Raw genomic sequence first — 27,530 nt, forward strand, 5'->3', positions numbered from 1 at the left:
ACAGCTGCGGGCCGAGCGCGTCGATGAGGACTCGCGAGAGGCTCGGCGTCCCTGACGCGCGCGGCGGCCGTGGCTGGCGGCTCTCCACTTTCTCCTGCGGTCCCTGGTGGGTGTGTGTCTTCCCGGAGAAGCCGGCGGGCCACCCTGGACGTGTGTCGGTGGGCTTGTGCGGTAGGCGGGGCTGCTGGGCCCGCCCGGGCGGGTCCCCTGGGCGGCGGGGTGGCCGCCGACGTTGCCGGGGGTGGGGCCGCCCTCCCCCGGGCCCGCGGGGAACTTGGGGGCGCAGCGTTTACCCGGATGGGCGGGCGGGCGGGCGGGCGACCCTTATCTCCTCGGCCCGTGGCTGCCGAGTCTCCGTTGGCTGCGCGGCTGTTGTGCTGCACGGATCCAAGCGCGGCCTAGGGAAGAGCGGCCAAGCAAGGGCGAAGCGGCCCCGGACAAACGTTGAATTGTGTTGGTTTCAGTTAACTGTGAAAACTTCAAGCATCATGGGAACAAATACCGTCAGCCGAAGAGCGCGGATTTGGTTGTAGTCCATTTTTAAAAACTCCAAATCTAATTTGAATGCAAACAATTAGATGCCTATATATGAGTGGGTGGGGAAAAGTTGCTCAGGTTTTCTCTGTGACAGTGGTGAGCAGAGTGTGGTCCCCACGTTCGCCGGATCGTCGTCGCCTCGGAGCTTATTAGAAATGCACATGCTCAAGTTTGACAGGCACGTCCTCAGGCTGCTGCACACAGGCCCGGGAGCTGACCTGCAGACCCCCGACTTCTGTGCCCTGTAATTCTAGGTTAATACGGAATTTGACTTTGACTCTCTCTAAGTTAGCCTTGTCTTTCTCATTAAACGTGTAAATTAATTGAAATCAGATACTATTCTTTTGTGCTGATTTCCACTCAGTAGCTGGCGGTGTAGTGGTGTTTGGAACAGGGCAATAAAAAAGAATACTAGCTACTATTATATAATTTTGATATTAATGTTAAAGCTTGATGCAGATGAAAAATGATAAAGAATAGGAATGGGGGGGGGAGACACTATTATTCACTAATAAGTAGAATCACAGGTGCCACTATTAAACTGAACCAGCGCGGGATGGTTACGTTTCCTTAACCCTGCTACTGTTCTGTGGGCCAGCGTCTCTGCCATCACTCGGAGCTTGTTAGGAATGCAGATTCACAGGCCCACTCGTGACTTAATCAGAACCTGTTTGTTTAACAAGATCCCTAGCAGGTTTAGATGCAGCATTATTTGGAGGAAGTATGAAATCAATTGTAAGATTTCTTAAGGAGTTCCAGCCTTACATCAGTGACCATGGGAATTTGGCAAGAGGGCTTGAATTTGCAGCTGAATCCACTTACCTCCTGTTGTTCCATCAGTTTCACATTGCTAATCCCTAGCCCTGGATAAAGCTCTTCATCTGGTGATCGTTATTGGAGAAAGTAACATGGTTGTGAACAGCATGACTTTGGATGGGGCAGGGTCATAGTCAAAAGTCAGCTGCTTGACAGGCTTTTGAGTCACCTCCCGTGTATAATGCCCTTAGTGCTATTGTTTCCAAATCTCCAACCCCCGCGCCCCCCACAGTGACACTCCTGGCTTTCTAGTGGACTGTTTCACCATCCTCTTGATGGCATACAATAATAATAATAACTCTGTCAGCTGCTCTTCTTTGCTTTAGAAGGTTGATTTCCACCCCTCCACATTCATTTCTATTTATGAAGTAGTGTAATGCCTCGTTTCCTGCAGACTTGATTTCATACTCTGCTATCTTCTCTGAGCCTCTGCTCAGTTCACATATTCTCTTTGTCACCTACTTAGATCTTAACTGCTTAGAAGATCTGGCTGGTCTAGTTTCCTGGCATCCTTGTCACGAAGACAGTGCCCAATCCAGTAGGTGTTTAGTAAATGTTGTGCAAATGAGTGCTGAACTTTTCCCCCAAACCATATTCTCATTCTTAGTTGCTTTTTGAAGTTAGTGATATCACCATTTTTCTGTCAGGAGGCCTTGAAATCTTAGAGTTATGTTTGCCATCATTCATTTCCTTTTCTTCTCCCTGCACTCAGTTGCTGAGGTCTGTAGAATTAATCTTCAAAATGTGTCAGGTGAGTTCTTTCTGTTCTCACTGCCCCCACTCTTTCAGACCAATACCCTTTTTCTGCTTCATCGCCTGTTGGACAGTGTGAATCCAAGTTTTTCCCCAGCTTTATATTCTGTGCATATAATGCTAGTTTCATGTTCCCCAAATCTAGCTGCCGTCACCTTTGAAAGCAGATGAAGTTAGTCATAAGCTTTTCACTTCAGCAGTGTCATCCCAGCCCTTCTCCGTTGCGTCCGTCCTCCCAATTTCTGAAGCATACGCATTGCTGTGCCTCCCTTATCTTGCGCTCTTAGAATGTTACCCATACTTCAAAATCCATTTCCCATGTCCCTTTCTCCATGAAATCTTTCCAGTTTTTCCCAGTGAGTTGTACCACCTGCATCCTTTGAACTTCTTAAGCCCTTTGAATCCCTGCTATGGCTTTGATCATTTGCTGCTTAACAAACATTTACTGAATGTTTTTCATGTGCCAGCCACTGGGTAGGTGCTGGGCTCAGAGAATGCAGGGGACAAGAGGGAGAGTTCATCAGGAAGGTGAATTCAGATTTGAGCAAGTTGTCACTTTCCCCTGCAAAAGTTCTTACTCCGGGGCAGCAGTTTTCTACCTTCACTGCATATTGGAACCATGTGGGAGCTTTAAAAATCCCAGTGCCTGAGTTTCCGCCCCTAAAGATTCTTACGTAATTGGCCTGGGATGTGGCCAGAAGGTTGGGAGTGTTAGAAGCTCCCCAGGTGATTTTCATGCACAGCCACGCTTGAGAGCCACTGTGCAAAATTAATGGAAGACACAGACCAGTAAGTGGCTAATTTCATTGTGTTGTGGTAGAAGAATAAACAATGCCCTGAGTGCAGAGAAGTAGTGTTTTATTTAGCCTGAAATTACTTTCATTCTTACAGTTAGACTGTAAGCCATTTATGGGCAGGGCCCAGGGCTTTCTTGCCTTCTAACTCCTGTAGCTGATCCTTATCCATACATAGTAGGTAAAGACAGGCCTTGCTGCGATGATGGAGTCTTCTATGTCTGCACTGTCCAACATGGCAGCCACTAGCCACCTGTGGCTGTTGAGCAGTTGAAAGGTTGCTAGTATGAATGAGGAACAGAATGTTTTTTAATTAAATTTAGTTAAATTTAAATGGCTGCATGGGGCTGCTGGTTACTGTATTGGACAGTGTTGAACAAAGGTATTAAGTGTTGAAATAGCAGTATTTCTGCAGAGGCTTAGGTGCAGCGGGTTATTTTCTCTGAATGGTTTGAGAGTTTAATCACCTCATTTGAATCTTAAAAACATTTTTTTTTATTTTTCAATTACAGTTGACATACAACATTATATTAATTTCAGTTGTACAACATAGGGATTAGACATTTATGTAACTTACAAAATGATCGCCCTGATAAATCTAGTGCCCATCTAACACCATACATAGTTATTACAATATTATTGACTATATTCCCTATGCTGTACTTTATAGCCCTGTGACTATTTTTATAACTGGCAATTTGCACTTCTTTTTTTTTTTTTTAATTTATTGGGGTGACAATTGTTAATGAAATTACATAATTTCAGGTGTACAGTTCTGTATTACATCATCTATAAATCCCATTGTGTGTTCACCACCCAGAGTCAGTTCTCCTTCCATCACCATATATTTGATCCCCCTTACCCTCATCTCCCTCCCCCCACCCCCTTTACCCTCTTGTAACCACTAAACTATTGTCTGTGTCTATGAGTTTTTGTTTCTCATTTGTTTGTCTTGTTCTTTTGTTGTTTTTGGTTTATATACCACATATCAGTGAAATAATATGGTTCTCTGCTTTTTCTGTCTGACTTATTTCGCTTAGCATTATACTCTCAAGATCAATCCATGTTGTCACAAATGTTCCTATATCATCTTTCCTTAACGCCAAATAGTATTTCATTGTGTATATATACCACAACTTCTTTATCCATTCATCTACCGAAGGACATTTTGGTTGTTTCCATGTCTTGGCCACCGTAAACAAAGCTGCAATGAACATTGGAGCATACGTGTCTTTATGTATAAATGATTTCAAAATTTTTGGGTAGATACCCAGGAGAGGGATTGCTGGGTCATATGGTAATTCTATTTGTAATTTTTTGAGGAACCTCCACACTGCCTTCCATAGCGGCTGCACCAGTCTGCATTCCCACCAACAGTGTATGAGGGTTCCTTTTTCTCCACAGCCTCTCCAACACTTGTTGCTATTTGTCTTGTTGATGATAGCCATTCTGACTGGGGTGAGGTGATATCTCATTGTGGTTTTTATATGCATTTCTCTGATGATTAGTGATGTTGAGCATTTTTTCATATGTCTATTTGCCATTTATATATCCTCTTTGGAGAAATGTTTCTTCAGGTCCTCTGCCCATTTTTCAATTGGGTTGTTTGTTTTTTTGTTGTTGAGTTTCATGAGTTCCTTGTATATTTTGGATATTAGACCCTTACCGGAGGAACTGTTTGCAAAAATCTTCTCCCATTCAGTCGGTTGCCTCTTTATTTTGTCGATGGTTTCTTTTGCTGTGCAGAAGCTTTTAAGTTTCATATAGTCCCATTTGTTTATTTTAGCTTTTACTTCCATTGCCTTTGGAGTCAAATTCATAAAATGCTCTTTGAACCCAAGGTCCATAAGTTTAGTACCTATGTTTTCTTCTATGCAGTTTATTGTGTCAGATCTTATGCTTAAGTCTTTGATCCATTTTGAATTAATTTTGGTACATGGTGACAGATAACAGTCCAGTTTCATATCTATCTATATGGCTATCCAATTCTCCCAGCACCATTTATTGAAGAGGCTGTCTTTCCTCCATTGTATGTTTTTAGCTTCTTTGTCAAAAATTATCTGTCCATATTTATGTGGTTTTATTTCTGGGTTCTCAATTCTGTTCCATTGGTCTATGTGTCTGTTTTTCTGCCAGTACCATGCTGTTTTGATTATTGTAGCCCTGTAGTACAAGCTAAAGTCAGGCAGTGTGATCTCCAGCATTGTTCTTTTTTCTTAAAATTGCTTTGGCTATTCGGGGGTCTTTTGTGGTTCCAAACAAATCTGATGATTTTTTGTTCTATTTCTTTAAAAAATGCCATTGGGATTTTGATGGGGATTGCATTAAATCTGTATACTGCTTTGGGTAATATGGCCATTTTAACTATGTTGATTCTTCCAATCCATGAGCATGGAATGTCTTTCCATTTCTTTGTGTCATCTTCAATTTCTTTCAAAAATGTCTTAGAGTTTTCAGCATATAAATCCTTCACATCCTTGGTTAAGTTTATTCCTAGGTATTTTATTCTTTTTGCTGCAATTGCAAAGGGAATTGTTTTCTGTATTTCTTTTTCTGAGATTTCATTGTTAGTATATAGGAATGCAGTGGACTTTTGTACGTTGATTTTGTAGCCAGCAACTTTACTGTATTCGTTGATTGTTTCTAACAGCTTTTTGGTGGAGTCTTTAGGGTTTTCTATATATAGCGTCATGTCATCTGCAAAGAGAATTTGCATTTCTTAATCCTTTCCCTTTTGTCACTCATTTCCCCCAACTCCCATCTGGCAACCATAAATTTGTTCTCTGTAGGAATTTGTTTCTGTTTTGTTTGTTCGTTTTTCTTTTGTAGATTCCACATATACATGAAATCATATGGTTATTTGTCTTTCTCTGACTTCAGGTAGCATAATACCCTCTAGATCTACCATGTTGTCACAAATGGCAAGATTTCCTTATTTTTTTATGGCTGAGTAGTAGTCCATTTTATTTATTTACTTATTTACACACACACACACACACACACACACACCACATCTTATTTATCCATTTGTCTGTCGATGGGCACTTAGGTTGCTTCTGTGTCTCGACTGTTGTAAATAATGCTGCAATGAACATGTATCTTTTTAAATTGGTATTTGGATTTCTTCGGATAAGTACCCAGAAGTGGAATTGCTGGGTCATATGGCAGCTCTATTTACAATTTTTTGAGGAACCTCCACACTGTTTTCCATAGTGGCTACACCAATTTATAATTCCACCAATGGTGCATGAGGGTTCCCTTTTCTCCACGTCCTTGTCAACACTTGTTTTATTGTTGATGGCCATTCTGACAGCCGTCAGGTTATATTTATTTCATTGTGATTTTAATTTGCATTTCCTTGATGTTCAGCATCTTTTCATATGTCTATTGGCTATCTATATGTCCTCTTTGGAGAAATGTCTATTCAGGTCCTCTGGCCATTTTAAAATCAGGTTTGTTTCTTTGTTGAATTGTATGAGCTCTTTATATATTTTGGATATTAACCCCTTATCGGAGGTAGTGTTTGCAAATAACTTCTCCCATTCGGTTGGTTGCCTTTTTGTTTTGTTGATGGTTTCCTTAGCTATGTAAAAAATGTTTAGTTTGATGTAGTCCTATTTGTTTATTTTTCTTTTGTTTCCTTTGCTTAAGGAGATATATCAAAAAAGATACTGCTAAGAGTGATGATGTCAAAGAGTTTACTGCCTATGTTTTCCTCTAGGAGTTTTATGCCTTCAGGTCTTACTTACCTTAAGACTTTAAGTCTTTAATCCATTTTGAGTTTCTTGTGCATGGTGTAAGAAAGCAGTCACTCTCATTCTTTCACAGGTATCTGTCCAGTTTTCCCAACACCATTTATTGAAGACACTGTTTTTTATCTGAGATTTATCTATTGTTTTTACCCCACTGTATATTCTTACCTCCTTTGTTATAGATTAATTCATCATATAGGCGTGTGTTTATTTCTGTATTCTCAGATCTGTTCCATTGATCGATGTGTCTGCTTCTATGCCGGTACCATGCTGTTTTGATTACTATAGCCTTGTCATATAGCTTGATACCAGGTATCATGATACCTCCAACTTTGTTCTTCTTTCTCAAGATTTGTTTGGCTATTTGGGGTCTGTTGTAGTTCCATATAACTTTTAGTATTATTCTAGTTCTGTGAAAAATGCCACTTTTATTCAACACATTATTGGAAGTCCTAGACACAGGAATCAGACAAGAAATAAAAGGCATCTAATTGGAAAGAAAGAAGGAACACTATTATTATTTGCAGATACATGATACTATGTACAGACCCCAAATAGCTCTAATCAACTGAGCCGCCCAGCTGCCCTGTTGAGGAGTTTTGCCTCTATGTTCATCACGGATATTGGCCTATAATTTTTTTTTTTTTAATGTCTTTGTTCGGTTCTGGTATCATGGTGCTGCTGGCTTCATAAAATGAGTTTGAGACTCTTGCCTCCTCTTCAATTTTTTGGAATAGTTTGAAAAGAATAGGTATTAATTCTTTTAATGTTTGGTAAAATTCACCTGTGACACCATCTGCTCCAGGACTTTTGTATGTTTGTAGTTTTTTGATTACTGATTCTTTTTCATTAGTGATTATTGATCTGTTCAGATTATTCTGTTTCTTCCTGGTTCAGTCTTGGAAGACTGTATTTTTCTAGGAATTTATACATTTCTTCCAAGTTGTTCAGTTTGTTGACATATAATTTCTTGTAGTATTTATTTTCTTATAATTCTTTGTCTGTGGTATCGGTTGACACTTCTATTTCTTTTCTGATTTTATTTATTTGGGCCCTCTTTTTTTCTTGATGAGTCTGGCTAAAGGTTTTTCAGTTTTATGTTTTCAAAGAACTAGCTCTTGGTTTCATTTGTCTTTTCTAATTTTTGTTTAGACTCCATTTAATTTATCTCTGCTCTTTTTTAAAATTATTTCCTTCTACTCACTTTGGCCTATGTTCTTTCTTTTTCTAGTTTCTGTAGGAAACTAGAAAAAAAATAAAAAGCTACTTCTGTAGCTTTTTATTTTGAAATTTTTGTTGTTTTTTGGGGTAGGCCTGCATTGCTGTAAATTTCCCTCTTAGAACTTCTTTGGCTGTGTTCCATAGATTTTGGGTCTTTGTGTTTTCATTTTCATTTGTCTCAAGGAATCTTTTGATTTCTTCTTGATCTCATTGTTAACCCATTCATTGTTTAGTAGCATGTTATTTAGCCTCCAGGAGTTTGCGTGTTTATCAGTGTTCTTGTAAATGATTTCTAGTTTCATACCGTTGTGCTCAGAGAAGACACTTGATATGATTTTAGTCTTCTTAAATTTATTGAGATTTGTTTTGTGGCCTAACATGTGGTCTGTTTTGGAAAATATTTCACATGCACTTGAAAAGAGTGTCTGTTCTGCTTTTGGTTGAAATATCCTATCAATTAAATCCATGTGGTCTAATGTGTCATTTAAGGCCACTGTTTCTTTATTGATTTTCTGTCTGGATGATCTATCCACTGATGTCAGGAGGGTGTTAAAGTCCCCCACTTTCACACTACTACTGTCGATCTCTTCCTTTATAACCATTAATATTTGCTTTATACATTTAGGTCCTCCTACGTTGAGTACATAGATGTTTACAGGTTATCTCCTCTTGTTGAATCTATCCTTTTATCATTATGAGATGCCCTTTGTCTCTTGTTACAGCCCTTGTTTTAAAGTCTGTTTTGTCTAAGTATTGCTACCCCAGCTTTATTTTCATTTCCATTTGCATGAAATACCTTTTTCCATCCCTTTACTTTCAGTCTCTGTGTGTCTTTTGATCTGAAGTAGATCTCTTGTACAGGTCTTGTACAAGACCTGCAAATGTACAGGTCTTCATTTTTTAAATCCATTCAGCCCCTTCTATACCTTTTGATTGGAACATTTAGTCTATTTATGTTGAAATAATTATTGGTACGTATGTAAGTATTACCATTTTATTAATTACTTTCTCATTGTTTTTGTAGTTCTGTGGTTTTCTTGTCTTCTTGCTCTCTTGTATGTTGATTACTTTCTGTAGTATTGTGTTTGGATTTCCATTTCTTTATTTCTTGTATGTCTCTTGTAGAGGTAGTTACCATGTGGTTTACCAAGCTATGTTTATAGTAGTTTTTAAAGTTGATGGTCCCTTAAGTTTGAACACATTGTAAAATCACTACAATTTTTATTCACTCCTTCCACATTTATTTTGTCATGATTTTTTATTTTCTTTGTGTGCCTCCCTTAATTTATTGTTGTAATTACACATGATCTTCTTCTTTTGCCTTTCAACCTTTGTTCTGGCTTTATAGTTTGGTGCATTGCTTTTACTGTTTGTCTTTGTAAGGGAGAATTTTTTCCCTATATTTTCTTATTCATATTTTTTATTTTCTACTTAAAAATATACCTTTAACATTTCTTACAATACTCGTTTATTGGTTTTCCTTGTCTTGGAAAGTCTTTATCTTCTTCAATTCTAAATGACATCCTTGCTGGGGAGAGTAATCTTAGTTGTAGGTCTTTGCTTTTTATCACTTTGAATATTTCATGCCAGTCCCTTCCGGCCTGCAAAGTTTCTGTTGAAAGATCAACTGTTTTATGGGAGCTTCTTTGTAGGTAACTATCTGCTTTTCTCTTGTTACTCGTAAGATTCTCTCTTTGTCTTTAATCTTTGGCATTTTAATTATGATGTGTCTTGGTGTGGGCCTCTTTGGGTTCATCTTGTTTGGGACTTTCTGTGCTTCCTGGGCTTGTATGTGTATTTCCTTCCCCAGGTTAGGGAAGATTTCAGTCATTATTTCTTCAATCTCTTGTTCTCTCTCTTCTCCTTTGGTTCCCCAATGATGCGAATGTTGGTATACTTGATGTTTTCCCACAGGTCACTTAAACTCTTCACTTTTTAAATTCTTTTTTTCTTTTTGCTGTTTATTGGGTATTTTCTGCTATGTTGTCTTCCAGATTGTTGATTTAATCTTCTGCTTCATCTAATCTGTAGTCTTCATTTCAGTTATTGTATTCTTTTTTTTATGACTGGTTCTTTTTTATGTTTTCTATTTCTTTATTGAGGTTCTCACTGAGTTCATCTATTCTTCCCCTAAGTTCATTGAGCTCTGTATCCGGTAGATTGCTTGTCTCCATTTCATTTAGCTCATTTTATGGAGTTTTGTCCTCTTCTCTCATTTGGGACATGTTTGTCTCCCCATTTTGGCTGACTCCCTGTGTTTGTTTCTATGTATTAAGTAGATCTGCTATGTCTTCCATCTTTGCAGAGTGGCTTTATGTATGGTAGGTGTCTTGTGAGGCCCAGTGACATGGTCTCCCTGTTCACAGTCAGGTGCTCCAGGAATGTCCCTTGTGTGGGTTGTGTGAGTCCTTCTATTGTAGTTGAGCCTGGAGTGCTGTTGGCATGTCAGTGGGAGGGATTGACCCTCAGGCTGTGAGGGGTGGCCGTGACTACAGCGGACAAGTTGTTGTGTGGTTCCTTGCCCTACATGGTACAGTAGCTTTTGCAGGGTTCTGGTGACAATGAGTCTGTCCTTCGGGTGTGTCATGTGTAGAGCTGGTTGGAACTCAGGTGGGGTCTGAAGCTCACCACTGGGTGTTTTGGTTATTGAGGCTCTTGCGGGGGTCTCTGGTGCTGGCCACAGTCAGCCATTATTTGTGCCCAACTTGGGGGCTGCCTAGAGGGAACTACAAAGTGATCTGTGGTTGGTTGCCACTTGTGCTTGGCTTGCAGGCACTGGGAGTGGCGGTGCTGTGAAGCACTAGTGCTGGGCTTGGCACCCTTTGATGGGCACCACAGTGTGAGCTGAGACTATCTGCCACTTGTGCCAGATATGTGGCTGCTTAGTTGGAGTTATGTTCCAGGCCAACATTAGCCACTTACTTATGCCAGGCTTGGGGCCACCTGATGGGAATTAAAATGCACATTGACACCTGTCACTACTTATGCCAGGTTGGGGCCACTTAGCAAGATGTACAGGGCACACTGAGACCAGCTCTGCTTGTTTGAGGTTTGTGGACCTTGGAGAGATTTTTGGAAAGTGCGGCATGAACCAAGGTAGGCCACTTGTGTGGAAAAGCCGCTGGAAGCAGCTTAGGCAGGTGTGTGAGTTGGTTGTGGTCTCAGGAAATCACCAGGGCCCTACGAAGGTGTGCGCCTGGTTGATGGAGACTCAGATATGCATTCTGGGAGGAGGGTGGGCTCAACAAAGGAGCAATGGTCGCTGCCATTGTTTCAGTCCCCAGAGAGAGTTGCCTTGACCCCTGCCCCTCCATTGCCCCCTCCAAGCCAGTCAGTTCAGTTCCTCCCCATATGTCCCTGTTGCTCTTCGAGCTGCCACCCCTGTACTAGCGCCCAGAGCAAGTGAGTCTGAGCGAACAAGTCCATGCATGAGCCCCTCAAGAGGATGCCTGGGATTCCAGCAGCCCCGCATCCCACTTGGGCGCAATCCCCACTGATTTTCCCAGCCAGACGTTGTGGGGACTTCTCCTCCTGGCTCTGGTGCTTTGGGCTCGGGAGCTGGTGTGGGACTGGGACCTCTTGCTCCTCAGGGGGGAACCTCCGAAGTCGAGATAGCTCCCCATTCTTAAAACCCACACCGTGGGTGTGGCACCTGCTGATTCCACATCTCCGCCCCCCCACTACCTGTCTCAACCTGGCTCCTCTGCGTCTTTAGTTACAGGACTTCTGCTCAGCTAGACTTCAGGTGGTTCTCCGTGGTGGTGGGTCTGCAGTTTAGTTGTAATTTTGATGTGGTGGTGGGTGGAGGAGAGCACAGCGTTTACCTACTCTGCTATCTTGACCGGAAGTCTGAATCTGAATTTTGCACCTTTGTCATTTCCCATTTGTTAAAAAAAAAATTGGGGTGGGGGGGCGATTTGTTCAGAATACCTGTATTTTTGTTAAATAGTCTTACAGTGAAATGATTCACATGCTATACAATTCACCCATTTAAATTCGGTGGTTTTTAGTATGTTCACAGCTACGTGCACCCATTATTACCACAATCAATTTTAGATCATTTTTTCATCATCTCAGAAAGAAATCCTGTGCAGTTTACTGCCACTCTTCTGTCCCTTATTATATCCCCAGCTTTAAGCACCTGCTAATCTACTTTGTCTCTATAGATTTGCCTATTTTGGCCATTTCATATAAACAGTATCGTATAATGTATGGTTTATGGTGACTGGCTTCTTTCACATAGCACAATATTTTCCAGCTTCATTCGTATTGTAGTATATAGTAATACTTAATCTGTTTTTATGACCTAATAATATTCCATTGTGTGAATATATCACACAATTTTATTTGTCCATTCATCAATTGATGGATGTTTGAATTGTTTCTTCTTGTGACTATTGTGAATAACTGGGCTATAAACATTTATGTACAAGTTTTAGTGTGGATATATACATATTTTCATTTCTCCTGGGTACGTACCTAGGAATGGAATTGCTAAATCATAGGGAAAATACCTGTTTTCTTTTTGTGTCAATGAGAATGTGTGCGTGTGTATATGTATTTACATATGAATGCCATTTTACTGAGTTTTATTTGTTATTCAGAAAGAAAGCACTGTCTGAGCACTAGGAGGAAGTAGTTTTTATTACAAATCAATTTCTTCTAAAAATAATTCTATTTTATTATACCTATTAAAAACTGTTCTTTAGCCTTCGCGCAGGATGCTGTGTTCTCTGCTCCTCTGTGAATGTCTGTGGCTGATAACTGGCTACGCGCATGATGACGAGTGGATTGACCCCACGGACATGCTGAACTATGACGCTGCTTCAGGAACAATGCGAAAATCGCAGGTATTAGAAAAAGGCGTGTGTGTGTATGAGTAAGACCTTCCCAGTCCTGTGATGGAAATAGTCTATTTATTATTGTTGTTCACACAGAGCTATGAAAGTCATGTATTAATGATTAGCAGTCATGCTGAATATCTCTCCTGACTCTTTCAGTCTAAGGTTATTTCAACCCCACCTGGTTGTTTCTATTTCGAAATTGAATGTAAAGCCCATCAAGCAGCAAACTAATTTGATTTTAGTTCTTAACTAGTGTATACATGTGAGCGTCTTTACTAATGGTTCAATACAGTTGAAGAATATTAACAAGCGAAGTCACAAAGTGAAGTAGTCAAATTAGCCATAGATTATTTTTGCAGCTGAATTATAATGACATAAAACCTCTCTGCTTTACTCTAGGTGAAATATGGCACATCAGATAAAAAAGAGGCCAGTCCTAACTTGCCAGATGCTGACGAATTGTCGGAATGTTACAGCCAACTTGATTCTTTAACTCATAAGGTTAGATTTTTCCATTCATGAATTTTATATTTATGGTATGTTAATTGCTCTGTTTTCCTGTATTTGAAAACATTATTTGTGTTTCTATGTACTGTACAATTTATATTTATAATTGACCCTTGAACAATGTGAGAGTTAGGGGTGCCAGCCTCCTGCACAGTTGAAAATCCACCTATAACTTTTGACTCCCTAACAGCTTAACTAATAGCCTACTGTTGACCAGAGCCGTTACCAATAACATAAACAGTCAGTTAACATATATTTTGTGTAGTATGTAGTATATTATTACAATAAAGTAAGCTAGAGAAAAGAAAATGTTATGAAGAAAATCATAAGGAAAATACATTTACGGTACTGTATGTATTTATTGAAACAAATGGTATAAGTGGACCTGCGCAGGTCAAACCCGTGTTATTCAAGGGTCAACTGTATATTATTTTTTCTTTAGTTACTCTGGTTTTGTTTTTCTTTTAAATAGTACTTTTATTTTCCTGTAATAACATTTATCTCACTATGTTGTAATTATTTCTTTACCAGACTGAAAATTTCTTGGGACTAGAAATATGTTTTATTCATTCTTTTTTTTCTTTTTTAAAAGATTTTATTGGGGAAGGGGAACAGAACTTCATTGGGGAACAGTGTGTACTTCCAGGCCTTTTTTCCAAGTCAAGTTGTTGTCCTTTCAGTCTTAGTTGTGGAGGGCGCAGCTCAGCTCCAGGTCCAGCTGCCGTTGCTAGTTGCAGGGGGCGCTGCCCACCATCCCTTGTGGGAGTCCAACCGGCAACCTTGGTTGAGAGCCCACTGGCCCATGTGGGAATCAGACCGGCAGCCTTCGGAGTTAGGAGCACAGAGCTCCAACCGCCTGAGCCGCTGGGCCGGCCCCTGTTTTATTCTTTCTTGATTCTATATTCCCTGTCACAGTGTAGGGGCATCAGACTCATGAAAAATGTGGCAAATGAAGAAATGGGCCTATAACCAGCTTATAAGGATAAGAGTTACTCTTACAAATATAAGAGATTATTATAATATGTGTGGCAGCTGTTCCTTCTTCATTTATTCAGTCCTTTTATGTGGCTGAAGTAGAGTTTAGAGGAAAAGAAACAAGTCGGGATTGTTCAGGGGTTTGAACATCTGCTGTGCTTTGGGAACCACTCTCTGTTGGTTGTGGAGGCAGGCTGAGCTGGTGGCAGTATGGAGGGGGCCTGAGATGGAGATGGGGTGGCAGAGGTCCAGGGTTAAAGAGAGAAGAGGAAAGTGTTTGACTTTTCCAAGGTAGAAGAGGCAAGTTTTGTAGCTGAGGGAGGAGGTCAAACTGTAGGAAGAGCTGGTGAGGGAGGAGGTTTCCGGCCGAGAGGCTGGGAGAGCCTGCTTGTTAACGGAGATGCAGACCTGCTTGCGCTTCTTATCAAATGTGAACGTGGCCTCACCCGGGTGCTAGCAAAGAAATGCTTGTTTTCAATTAGCCTCCATTTCCCTGCATTTTGTGGTGTCGTGAGCTAGTTTGGCTGCACAGTAGAAAATGCAGAAATGCCTTTTTATAGAAATTTTTCATTCCATTGTGTGTGACTTTAGTTCAAACATTGTAAAAACATGATTGGTAAAATGGAGTCTTGAGTCCTGGCTTTAAAAAACATTATTTCTCTTAAAGAGAAATTTAAAAATTTTGTAGATGTGTAAACTGCCAGGTGTTCTTCTATCAAGTGTCCGCCTGTCCTGTATTTGTGTTCTATGCTCATTATGATCTTGTTTATCATCTAAGGCCCATTTCCAAGCTCAACTCAACTTGTGGTCCACACTCAATTAAAAAATAAAAGCTGCTCTCACAGTTCTAATGTCTATAAGATATGCGTTGCCCTCACTCAGTGACTTGGCCCCTGTGGTGTTCAGAGTAGAGCTACGTCGGAGGAAGTCTGTTCTGATGAAGAATTATGGGCAGAGGGGTTACCATGTGGAGGACACTCTGGAAAAGCCATGGTTCCTGCCTTCCAGAAGCAGCGTCCCATATACGTAGTAGGGAATGATCCGTTGTTGACAGGAAAAGTTCATAAAAGGCCAAAAGTAATATGCACATTCAAGAAATTCTTTGCCATGTTCTTCGTTTCTTCTTCTGACTTCATCCTGTCTTTCTGTCTCTTTATATATTCTTCCTTCTTCCCTCCCTCCCTCCCCCTCTCCCCCACTCTTCCTTTCTGTCATTACTTTGGAATTAGGAAAAGACAGATTGGTCCAGATGCTCTGCTTCCCTACATCTTGCTTCATGATCTTCAGCTTTAAAATCACTGACAGGCAGCAGAAAAACTGCCAGTCAGGGCTCAGTGCTGGACGTGTGGCCCTCATTGGGGCAAGGTTGCCTCCTTGCCTCTTGCAAAGAGAACCCAGAGACAGCAAGCTTGATAAAAATGGCTCTTTACCTTGATCAGTCCGTAGGTTAGAAACTTGACCCTTACATTAAACTTGATGCTAACTGTTGTTTTTATTTTAATGCTTACAGATTGATCAGTGTGAAAAGAAAAAGAGCAAAGACTATGAAAGTCAAAGCAATCCTGTTTTTAGGAGATACTTAAATAAAATTTTAATTGAAACCAGAAAGCTTGGACTTGTGAGTATCGGTGGTGGATGGTGTGATACCAGTCAGTGTAGTGGATATTTTCAAATTATATAAAGTAGTGATAAAGCATCATTATACTTGAACAGAGAATACCTGAGTCACCCTTTGGCCAAACCTGTTCGTGCAGGCGAAAGGTAGCAACCTGCTGGGCTGGCGGTGGTGTGGTGGGAGAAAGCGGGCGGTGCAGACCACACTCCTTTGCCTCCAGTTCACAGGGATTTACTTGCTTACTCAGCTATGTGCACTGCTGACCATTTAATTGAGTTTGGGGGTGGGGGTTCGTTTTAAGTTTGTTATTTGAACTTTACTAAATAATTGGAAATGTAATAAACGCCTGACTTGGTAAGGAAATTCTGTCCTGGCCCTTACTTGTTTTCTACCACTTGTATGCTTTCTTACTGAGATGATGTAAGATCATATAGATTGAGAAAAAGAAAAATGTGTTTTAAGCAGTTTTCCCAGCTGTCCTGTGGCACGTGCTGCTTTATAAACTTGCATATCATGCCCACATTGTTCATAATTAATGTTAAGATTTCATTTTTTAGTCTGTTTTTCACTTTGGGCAATCAGAATATCAAGGAAAAGGAGTGTTAGATGAATAATTTAATAACACCACTTTGCTTTGGAAAACGGAAGTGTAAAGGCAGGTGTTATCTGTGTGCACCCTTTAATTGAAGTCTTACAACTGTGTGCGACGTAGAACAGTCTGTTTTATAGATGAGGAAACAAGACGGAGCAGAAAATACTTAAGGTGGAGATACTTGGAAATGTTTACATAGTTCCTGGTTTTAAAAAAATATATTAATAATTGCTTTTTTATGCTTGCTGATGATTTGTGCTTTGACATGACACTTTGGTTTTTCTCATTTTATACTTTTATTATTTAACTATCTATTTACTTTTATAAAAGAAAAAAGATTTTTCTCTTATTTTTCTTACTTGTGCCACTGCAAATTTGAAACTATCTGAAAACTCAGCAAATGGAAAGTCATAACCTGAATCATCAGATAAAGGCTCATAGTTGATCCTCGTTATTGTGGATTCCACATTTGCACATTTGCCCACTCACTAAAGCTTATCTGGAACCCCAGAGTCAATACCCAGGGTCCTTTTGTGGTCGCTCGGACATGAGCTGCCTGCTGTGTGCATTCCCTGCTGAGGTCCTGCCTTCTGCTTTCAGCCCCGACTATAAACGTACTTTTTTCTGGTCTATATATGGCTACATTTTTTACGCTGTTTTTGGTGTATGTGGTTATTTCACTCTTTAAAGTAGTTCCCAGTGTAATGCTGTCAAGTGTTCCTAGTGCAAGAAGGCTGGGAGGTGCCTTACAGAGAAAATGCATGTGTTAGATGAGCTTTCTTCAGGCATGAGCTACAGGGCTGTTGGCTGTGAGTTCGGTGTTAATGAATCAACAGTATATATTAAATCAGGTGTCTTTAAATAGAAACACACATAAAAAGGGTATGTATTGACTGGCAGATGAAAATGTGTTTGCAGGAGCCTAACCCTGTATTTCCTTGTAGGAGCCATGTTTCAGTATTTGCTAATTAATGAGTGACTAATTAGCAAATACCACAAATACCACTGATAGAACATAACTACTGCAAATAGCAAGAATTAACTGTATTTTAGTAAAATATACGTTGCTTACTTGCCTAGACTTTTATAAGTTTTGAAATGTTTTTCACATGTATTTAATCTTTGGTTATGTTGGCCTGTGAGACACAGGTAGATATTGTTATTATTATTTTATACATGTGAAAGATTGTAAATTAATTACGTATTTAGTTCCAGATTGGCTTTTGTCTTGAAATGTTTCACTGAGTAATATTATAATAAAATTCTCTTTTCTGTTTGCTTTTTGGCAAATTTAATCCAGCCTGATGAAAATAAAGGTGATATGCATTATGATGCTGAGATTATCATTAAAAGACAGACCTTGTTAGAAATACAGAAGTTTCTCAGTGGAGAAGACTGGAAGCCAGGAGCCTTGGATGATGCATTAAGTGATATTTTAATTAATTTTAAGTTGCATGATTTTGAAACGTGGGTGTGGCGATTTGAAGATTCCTTTGGAGTGGATCCATATAATGTGTTTATGGTAAGCTGGGATACGGGGGACATGAGTAACGGTTTCTTTTTAAAATACTTTTAAAATTCCACCATGATTCTGTTAAGTCACTCAGACTGTGGTGATGAACTTGACAGCAAAATAGTATAAATGAGTTTGGGTATTTGAGCCCAGTTCTTCTGTTTCTGTTGACCGTTCTTGTTTGGGGTGGGGAGGACAGCGTGGCAGTGACTCCGCTTTCTGCTTCTTTCTGTTTTTGAGGTGCTGCTGTGTCTGCTGTGCGTCGTGATGTTAGTGGCCACCGAGCTGTGGACATATATCCACTGGTACACCCAGCTGAGGCGTGTCCTGGTCATCAGTTTTCTCTTCAGTCTGGGATGGAATTGGATGTATTTATATAAGGTATTAAGTCTGTGGGCAGTTTAAACATTTTTAAGTGTTATTTCATAATAAAGGAAGACTTTATTATGAACAATCCATTTAGAGCTAGTATGTGCTCGTAACCTTGCCTCACATGAGGGTTGGAGGCGGTGATAGGAGACGGCAGGCAATTGGCCACTGCTCGACTGCACTCGCTTTTCTTGGGCCCTTGAGAAAAAGCTCGGTTCTAATTTTCATAACCCACTTCCTGATGGGTGGCATCAGGACAGCTAAATCACAATAGAGCTAGGTAGACACATTTTTCCAATTCTTACTTAAGTGATTTTGGATATGTCCTTTCATTCTTTGCTAGAAATATCAAAATATTCGATTTTAAAAGTTAAGGTCATTTTCTTAATATAAAAGTGATACGTTCATGGTAGAGAATTTAGAAAAGAAAGATACAAGAGAAATTTAATTTTTAAAAATCATCTGTAATGTTATCACCTAGAGATATTTAAGAGCTATTCCCTGTTAATATTTTGAGATATTTCTTTCCAATCTTTTTTCTGAATTTTAATTCTTTCAAAATTGGGATCATGCTGTATGTTTGAAAGAAGTACTGCTGCGCCTGTCACAGTAGCATAATCATTGAAGAAACATTTTAGATCTTTTTAGCCAGGTTAGTCAAGTAGCCAGATATTTTCAATGAATGCCTCTGATTAAATCATTGTGATTTTTTTTACCCTTTTGCTCTAAGTTCCATAGCTTCTAGAACTGGTAATTATTTACAAATGGAAGGACAGTAGGTTACATGGTGAATACTGTTATCTCAGTGATTTCCCCTTTGACTTATAAAAGCTATGTTATCTGCATATAGGCCATTTGTGGTGAAAGCCATACAAAGCAAACCACTATTTCAGCATGAAATGAGAAGTAGTCACTTACAGCTATATTTGGGGGCATGGTATATAAACTGTATTTTTGAACTAATTTTTAAAAAATCTATGTAGTGAAAAGGTTTTCCTTCCTCATCATGATTACTTACAAAGAAGGTGATTTATCCTTACTGATTGTGTTAAGACTCTACTTTGCCAAAAGAGCTACTCTTTGGAAAAAATGTACTTTTTCTGTTAAAAAATTGTAAACAGTCTGGTGTCTGGTGAAGACGTGCTTGGAACAAAGGTGTTTCGGAGGTGAGCGCAGCCTTTGTTAGCAGAGGTTCATGGTTCCCTGTTGGTGTTTGTCAGGTAGCGTTCGCACAGCATCAGGCCGAAGTCGCCAAGATGGAGCCGTTTAACAGGGTGTGTGCCGAGAAGATGGACTGGACTGGAAGTCTCTGGGGTAAGGTGTTGGTTCACTCGGCCTGATTTTTGAATAGAATTTCTGAGAATGAGAAAACATATGAAGAATTACAAAGAAATGATAAAATGCCACAAGGAGGCTTTCCTTGACTGACCCTTTAATATCAAAAGAACATGCAAGAAGAGTCTTAGGTCTCAGACTAGTGACTTTTGTGTTCATATCGTGTCACAGGAAGGAGTAGCAAGTGTATGCTGGCTCTGATATTATCTGTCTTCCTCCATGAGACTGGAGGGATCCTGTGCGCACTGTTCATCTAGTCCTTACCAGTGTCTAGCACATTCTATCTAGGTCCTCAACCGAAGTTTATTAATGAAGTGAATCAATGTATGTATGCATTCATATCCACCTTAGATTTAATCTCCTTATATTGATTTATGAAATCGTATATTGTAGCTTTACTGTTGTTTTTTATTAAAGGTAAAATTATTTTACTTTTTTTCTTACAGATTTTAAACATTCTCGCTAACATTGACCGCCTTTAGTTATGTAGCAGTGGGAATGGTTTAGTGTTCAAAGCACCTTATACATAAATGCGAGTCCATGATGACTGACCAGGATAGAATCTCAGCAGGTTGTACACATTAGGGTGTCCCAAATTAATGCTTCTTACAAAGGTATGAAGCGACTAAACCAACCCAGCCTGCTTCAGGGGTAACTAAAATGCCCCCTTAGCTTAGGCTAGTGTGTCATGTAAGCCTGATTTAGAAATATTAGAACTAATATTCTAATTTATTTGATAAAATAAGACCTGACTTTTTAAATTGAAATTTTACTGTGATGATTGTAGAGTCACAGGTGTCATAAGAAATAATACAGAGAGATCCTGCGTACCCTTTACCCATTTCCCCCTGTGGTAACATCTTGCACAACTATGCTAGTGCAGTATCACAGCCGGGATAGACTGGCATCATACCCACCAATCTTATTCAGATTTCCCCAGTTGTACTTAGATTCATTTGTGTGTGTACAGAACAAATTTCAAATAGTTACCTTTTAGGAATCTTGATTATATATAATATTTTATCTGCATAGCACTTGTAAACTTCGAATGGATTTTTAAAATAAACATTTTGGACATAAGATGAAAAAATTTTAAATCGGCATTACAGGAAGTCTATTTGTAAACCAATTTAAAATTGATTGGTGGTGGCGGTGGCAGGGGTAAAACCAAAATATTGTCTTATTTGGGAATGAAATGCAACTTTTTTTTTTTTTAATGACTCAGTGTTCTGTCTCTCTCTAAATAGAATGGTTAAGAAGTTCATGGACCTACAAGGATGACCCATGCCAAAAATACTATGAGCTCTTATTAGTCAACCCTATTTGGTTGGTCCCACCAACAAAGGTATGGGATATTCTGTAAAAGTTACTCATACAAAGTAAGTCAAAAATCCCTTGTATTTATTAAAAATTTTTAGTGTTTTTTAAGTCATTTTACTAATTATAAACTTTTGTTCTAGAAAAGAATACTTCCATTACACAGTGATTTTCACATTTTGAAAAGCATATGACAGCATTTTAATTCATATAACATAATTTCAGCCACAGTTTCCAGTGAATTTTGGCTCATTCTATGTGCCTCAAAATCCTGTGAGGAAAAAAATTAAGTTGCTTTACCGTTTGTTTTAGGCACTAGCAGTTACGTTCACCAACTTCGTCACGGAGCCATTGAAGTACATTGGAAAAGGAACTGGTGAATTCATTAGAGCGCTCCTGAAGGAGATTCCCGTGTTACTTCACATCCCAGTGCTGATAATTATGGCATTAGCTGTTCTGGTGCGTATAGAGCGTCGCTTTGCTGACAGTTAACAGGATTTACAGAAAAAAGGTCATTAGGCTTCTTTGACGCCTAATGATCAGGGTAAGTCACGCTTAATGGTATATGAAGGTGGCTTTTAAGTGACGCAGCTTTATTTATACTTACATGTATATTCCTCTAAGCGAGCCAGTGGTGCTAGAGTTACAGATGTCATGGCAGTGATTTACAATAATACTTTCTTTTAAAATTTGTCCCTCAATGGTGAGTTAATACACATGAAATCAGAAATCAGTCGTTTATGCCTCTTTGAGAAAGGGGGCCTTCTTATTTCAGTCGGAGTGTTTGTAGCACTGAGAAGGGAAGGTCGCTGCGTCTAACAGAGTCAGGAAGGGATGTGGAAGAAGGTGAGTGTAAATAGTTTATAATCCAGGAGCAGACGTTTATTAACAAGAAATATTACTTGTCATTCATCCATGATCCCTTTAGCTTTTTTGTTGTTGGTTTTTAGCCCTATCCAATAAAGCGCTTGTCATATGAAAAGAAAATGTAAAGAACTCAGATGTGTTACGGAAAGCATTAAAGGCTTGTCCTCCCTAAGAACACAAAATTCACTCTTCTCCAATCGCTTTGTTCCTGTTTTGTTTTTTGGCTTGTGATTATAGGATTCAGTGGTGTAGGGGTCTGGTTTTGTTAGGTGACATTAGTTGTGTAGTAGTAGTTTAATCTCTGAAACTGAAATTGTAAGCAAAACCCCATCATCTCGTGTTGCTTTACCTAAGGAAAGATCTTTGGCTTACTTCTGTTTTCAAATAGTGTCTCTGGTACAGTGATTTTTAAATGTTTTGTTCTCAGGACCCTTTGCATTCCCAAGAATTGAAGACCACAAAGAGCTCTTGTGTATGGAGTTTTATTTTTTTATATTTACCATATTAGGAACTAAAACAGAAAATTTAAAAATACCGGTATACACGAGCATACAGCCCATGAGCTGTGAGAGTGAGGCAGTCACTTCAGTGCCAGAAGACTGCTGCACACTCACGAGAGGAGAGTGAGAAAGACTAATGTCTTTGCATTACGAAAAGTTTGGACTTCACAGATCCCCTAAGAGAGTCTCAGGGGTCCTTCCTGGGCTCCGGGGGCCACACTTGGAGAAATGCTGCCTCGTTTTTCCCATGCACTGTGTGACTCAAAGCCTGTTGAATTGTAGCTGTAGCTACAGCCAAGTCTGTATTGGTTAAAAAATTAACCTACAGGAGAATGTTTACATAATGATGTACAATTTTTGGGTAATCAGCATTTACCTTATATGATGGGTGTGAATATAGACAACGTATGAGCAATTATCAGACAGTTAGTATTAGAATGTGTCAAGCTGATTAAAATGTCTACGTAATACTCAGTGTTTTCTCAAATTTAATTTGCTGTTCTGGCCCTGTATTAAAGAAGAGATCTCTAATGAAAAAGAGTGTAGTTGAGTTGTTTATGTTACATAATTTTGTTAACACACTGAATAAAAAGAACCTCCTAATTTCATTGTAAGGCAGCCCTTAGGTACTCAGCAATATTTCTTTTCCTTCTAGAGTTTCTGCTATGGTGCTGGAAAATCTGTTCACATGCTGAGACCGTTAGGTGGTCCTGGAAGAGAAGAGCCCCCGGCCCTTCAGCCAGGTGACAGGCGGCGGCTGCAGGAAATTGATTATAGACCCCAGGCTGGAGCAGGTGATGCAGATTTCTATTATAGGGGCCAGACTGGCCCCTATGAGCAAGGCCCTTATAACAAAACGTATGAGGCTAGAAGAGATGTTTTCAGAGAGAGAGATGTTGACTTGAGACTTCAGACTGGCAGCAAGAGCCCGGAAGTGCTCCGGGCGTTTGATTTACCAGACAAAGAGGCGCGACAGCATCCCAAGGTGGTGCCCACCGTAAGTCAGCACCTGTTCCTTTTGCTGTCCCTTCTCACTGGGCCTCAGTGCTTCCTGTAGAGCTTTTGGTTTAAGTGGTTTTACTCTTCTACCCTGCGCTGTTAATTATGTCGCTCATTATTCACGTTCTCTCTCTTCCCCTTTCCGGTCAAAAGTTAGTTCAGCCTCCTCAGAAGAAATGAGATTTATTTGTTATGTTCAGTGCTCTTTAACAGTAGTTTGCTAGCACAGGTGGTCACTCGTGTGAAATTTCATAGGAAAGCAACAGGTGAGCAGGACTGAAGTGTCTACCTTTGAAGGCGCGGAGTCCTGAGGGAGCCCCCGGGAGAGCCAAGAGGCTTAGCTGGGAGAGTGGGCCAGGGCGAGCGAGCACCTCCCCTTCCCAAATCGTGTACCTCTTTGGCTGGCGACACTATACTTTTGACCTGCGAATGGTGAGGCCTTCTTTCCACCTTTATTGGTCATTTAAAGGGACATTTCCATTTCTGTTTGAGAGAGGAATTCATACTGTCATTTGCAAAGTTTAAACTACAACTGTAAACCTTTGAAAATAGCTACGAGGAAATGACAGAATTCCTTCTTCCCATGGAGTTCCTTACAAGCAGAAACATCTACATGCCTCTGGAAAACGGAAGATGTTCCTTTCAGCTTAAATAGTTAATGCTTATCTGTCACTCATCTCAAGAAGTCTCCAGGGACTTCCCATCTCACTTGAAGCTAGTTACCTGGGTGGCCTATGGCTTCCTTGATCTGCCCACATCCCACCTAGAGGGTTTTGACCCCCCCTCATTCTGCTTCAGCCACAAGGACTTCCAGACTCTTCCTTGAATTCAGCCTTTGTGCTTGCTGTTCACGAGCTGGAATTCTGTTCCCTCACATACTCATGGTTCATTTTTTCACCTCTTCAGGCCTTTGCTGATAGATGACCTTTCAGACCACCCTAATTTAAACAGCAGTCCAATCCTGCCACCCCCACCCACTTCCAGCATGGTACTTTATTAACTCGCTTTTTCCCTAATTCTCTCCCCAAACTAAATGTGAGTTGCAGTGAGGGTGGGGGTTTTGTGTTCCGTTCCTGCTATATCGCCAGCATCTAGAACTTAATATATGCTCAGTAAACGTTTGTCAAATGAATTGTTCTCAGGAGGCAAGAGGGGTTGGCAATACCAGCCACCAGTCCTCTCAACCCTTCCTGAACTTGGTCACTTGACACCTAGGATGTCCCAAGTGTCCCCCTCCTCCATGTACAGTTCTGTGACGCTTAATAACATTTATATAATTACAGTCCAGCCTAGAACCGGGATTTGAAAGAATTCAGTTTGTTACAACAAATTTGCATAGAAACTTGTTGAACATGTTTGATTACTAAACTTTCACATTAGGTTGCTTAATTCAAACAAAATGTAATTGTCTGCCTTATAGCCTAAGTCACCTATTTTGGATACAAAGCCCAGAGAGACTGGTGGAATCCCAGGAGAAAGCAGTCCTGAAAGCAGCCAGCCTCCGATGCCCGAAAGCAGCCAGCCTCCGATGCCTGTCTCCGGCCAAGAGCCATCAGGGAGTGTGGACAGTTTTCCTGTGGCAGGAAAGGCCCCGCCCAGGACTGATGGTGCAGGCAGCCCAGCGAGCACTGTGGGGGCCGGCGGAAGGGATCCCGAGGGCGGCCCCTCTGGCTAGAGGACAGACTAGCGGAGCGGCTCGGCTCGGGTTTTGTAAAGTACCCCCTTCACAACTATTTACTACAAGTATTCTGGTATTTATCACACAGGTGCCAACTTAAACATTACTATTTTTACTGACAGCTACAATTAACAAACATGTATTTCTATTTAATTTGATTTATTTTTTCATCTGTTTATCTTCTCTCTGATGTTAAGATACATCCTACAAAGTTTTGAAGTGTTAACTTTGAAACGGCATCTCATAGATGAACATATGGCACGCATCACTAACTGAATAATTAAGGAGACTGGTTAAATTAAGGACATTGAAAAAGTTTTATTATTTACAAGCACATATAGGCACCAACTAACCAAAAGTGTGTGTTGCCTGTTGGAAGTCCTGTAATACCTACTTTAGTTAACAGGATAATTTGTTAGTTGTGCACTGGATCCCAAAAGGGGTACGTACTGACGAACTGTGTTTAAGGCAAGTCCGCTGTTGTCACATTACTCTCTCCCTGCACTTCCGCATCTGACTGCAGCCAGGGGCCTGCAGTGTCGGCTGCCCACACATCAAAGTGGCTTTGTAGTCTCACGTCCTCCCTTCGTCTCAATTCTTGCCTGCTTCCACGGCACCCTTTTTACTTTCTTCTTAGCTAAGACGACCTGAAGGTTGCCAGGGTGATTTAGATGTAGCATAGCTTGTTAAGTCAGTTTTACATGGTGAATAGACTTTGAGAATGGCTTTGTTCTTCCCCCACCAGATGAAGTGCACAGGCTTCATAAGATCTATTTCCCTGGCTACTCAGAATCCCGGCAGTTGAAACTGTTTTAAACTTTTTTTTCTTTTTAAAGTAATTTATTAATTTTGCTGGTACCTACCTACAAAGCAGTTTCACATACTTTGTTTAGTTTCTTTGTTTTAACCTTCACACTAAAAGTTATGTTCAGCTGCTTACTAAGAATGATACCAGTAGGAATAGTCTTAAATTTTTCATTCAGGTACTTGTATGAGAAAAACCATATTCAAAGCATTTGCTTTCTGTAAGTTTTTCACATGAAATGTAGGATATCCCTTTTTTGGTCTCCTAAAAGCGTCACTTAGGTGCCTGTAACAATTTAATTTTACATGTTAATATTATTTTCTAGTTTAATATTGCAAACATCTTTTTGTATTTCATCAGAAGTAGTAATTTTTTCCAAGAAATACAAAAATTAATTTTATATAAAAATTCGTAACAGGCATATGACAAATGAACTAATAATGAAAGGATGCCTGCAGTTTGGAATAGATTTGTGAACATTAATGCATATAAAATAGTCTTCTGTGGGGGCTAGACATGGTCACACTGGTGACTGCTCCCAATGTGGCAGCTGTCAACTGAGCTGTGATTCTGATTCTGAACAGAAATGAATGCCTCAGGTGGTAGACTCTAACTACAAGAGTAAATTAATGCATTTTGCACTCCTGACTGCTTTTTATCAGTCCAAAAATGAATCTTTTAAAAAAATGGAAGTAAAATTTCATCTTTGTATTCTTTCACTACAGATAACCATTTGGGGATGAAATCTACTTTGACAGCTAGCAAAGCAACATGCTACTGTTGAATGATGACAGCAATTCAGGGAAAACTAATTAAAGCAAATTGAACACATCAAGGCCAATTTATAACTAGAAGAGATAGGCTTGTTTATTGTATATCCAATATTTATCACTAAAATCAAAGATTATAGTGACAAGCTTTTTGGAAAATCAGAACATGGTAGACAGGTTTTAAATGGAATAATGTTGAATGTTTACAGTGTTTAAGAACTACCACATACACAAAATAAACACTTATTTTTTACATTACTATGGTTGATATGCCATCTTTGTTAATTGAGTATTTTGATAAGAAAAAGCAAAACTTAGGTGCAGTTTTTAAAGGATTCTATCTCCAGGACATTATATCCCATACATAATATGTAAAACATAATCCAAGTGTTGAGTAATCGTGACAATTTTTGTATGATCTTAGAACCAAGAATATATATATATTTTTTCCCTGAGCCCTTAATGTTATTCCAGATTGTGTCACTTTCTTTTTTATTTTTTTAAACATTGGTCATTTGGAGAAGTGGTTCTCACTGCTGATCAAAATCACCTGAAGAATTTTTAGAACGAGCTCCCCAGATCCTAGCCCAGATATGCAGTCAGAAGCAACCAGAGGTTGCAACTTGTTCCCGGTAGGGTTTGCATTATGCAGCTCAGCCTCAGAGTCCTGGCCCTGCTCTTTCCTTGTCGTCTTGCTTTTGCTGAACTCCTGTGTCATGTCCTATTATGTGTCCCTGTAAACCACCTTCAGTTTCTGGAAAGAGGAGGCTGAAGCTTAATGACAACTGAGGTTCTCTTCTCACCTACATCTTTCATACTTAAATTTTAGGCTTTTTCATCTATTTTCTATTTTCATGGCCTACATTCTTGACCTAACCACGAGTTTTTTTTTTAACATTAGGGCCTAAAAAGTTTTACAGCAGTATTTTACAACAAAGGATACATTTTAAAACCATGTACATGTGGGGATA

General features: G+C 39.8%; 1 protein-coding gene across 6 annotated transcripts; it reads left to right on the forward strand.

Annotated features, from left to right (window-relative positions):
• CLCC1 (chloride channel CLIC like 1) lies at nucleotides 1–27,026 on the forward strand (the record flags this gene model as incomplete). Of its 6 annotated transcripts, none has more annotated exons than XM_081026886.1 (12): nucleotides 1–171; nucleotides 708–791; nucleotides 12,583–12,723; nucleotides 13,117–13,218; nucleotides 15,710–15,817; nucleotides 17,707–17,928; nucleotides 18,160–18,300; nucleotides 19,509–19,602; nucleotides 20,871–20,968; nucleotides 21,253–21,399; nucleotides 22,963–23,304; nucleotides 24,727–27,026. In XM_081026886.1, the coding sequence occupies 10 exons, from the start codon at nucleotides 12,595–12,597 to the stop codon at nucleotides 24,979–24,981; spliced, it is 1,638 nt and encodes a 545-aa protein (XP_080883012.1). In that variant the 3' UTR covers nucleotides 24,982–27,026. The 6 variants fall into 6 exon arrangements, with proteins under 6 accessions (XP_080883012.1, XP_080883010.1, XP_080883008.1 ...); XM_081026885.1 differs by having other exon boundaries at nucleotides 26–171; nucleotides 632–791; XM_081026884.1 differs by lacking the exon at nucleotides 708–791 and having other exon boundaries at nucleotides 1–106.
• Between the last annotated feature and the right edge of the window lie 504 nt (nucleotides 27,027–27,530).

This window comes from Rhinolophus hipposideros, assembly GCF_964194185.1.
Source record: "Rhinolophus hipposideros genome assembly, chromosome: 19".
Classification (NCBI taxonomy): Eukaryota; Metazoa; Chordata; class Mammalia; order Chiroptera; family Rhinolophidae; genus Rhinolophus; species Rhinolophus hipposideros.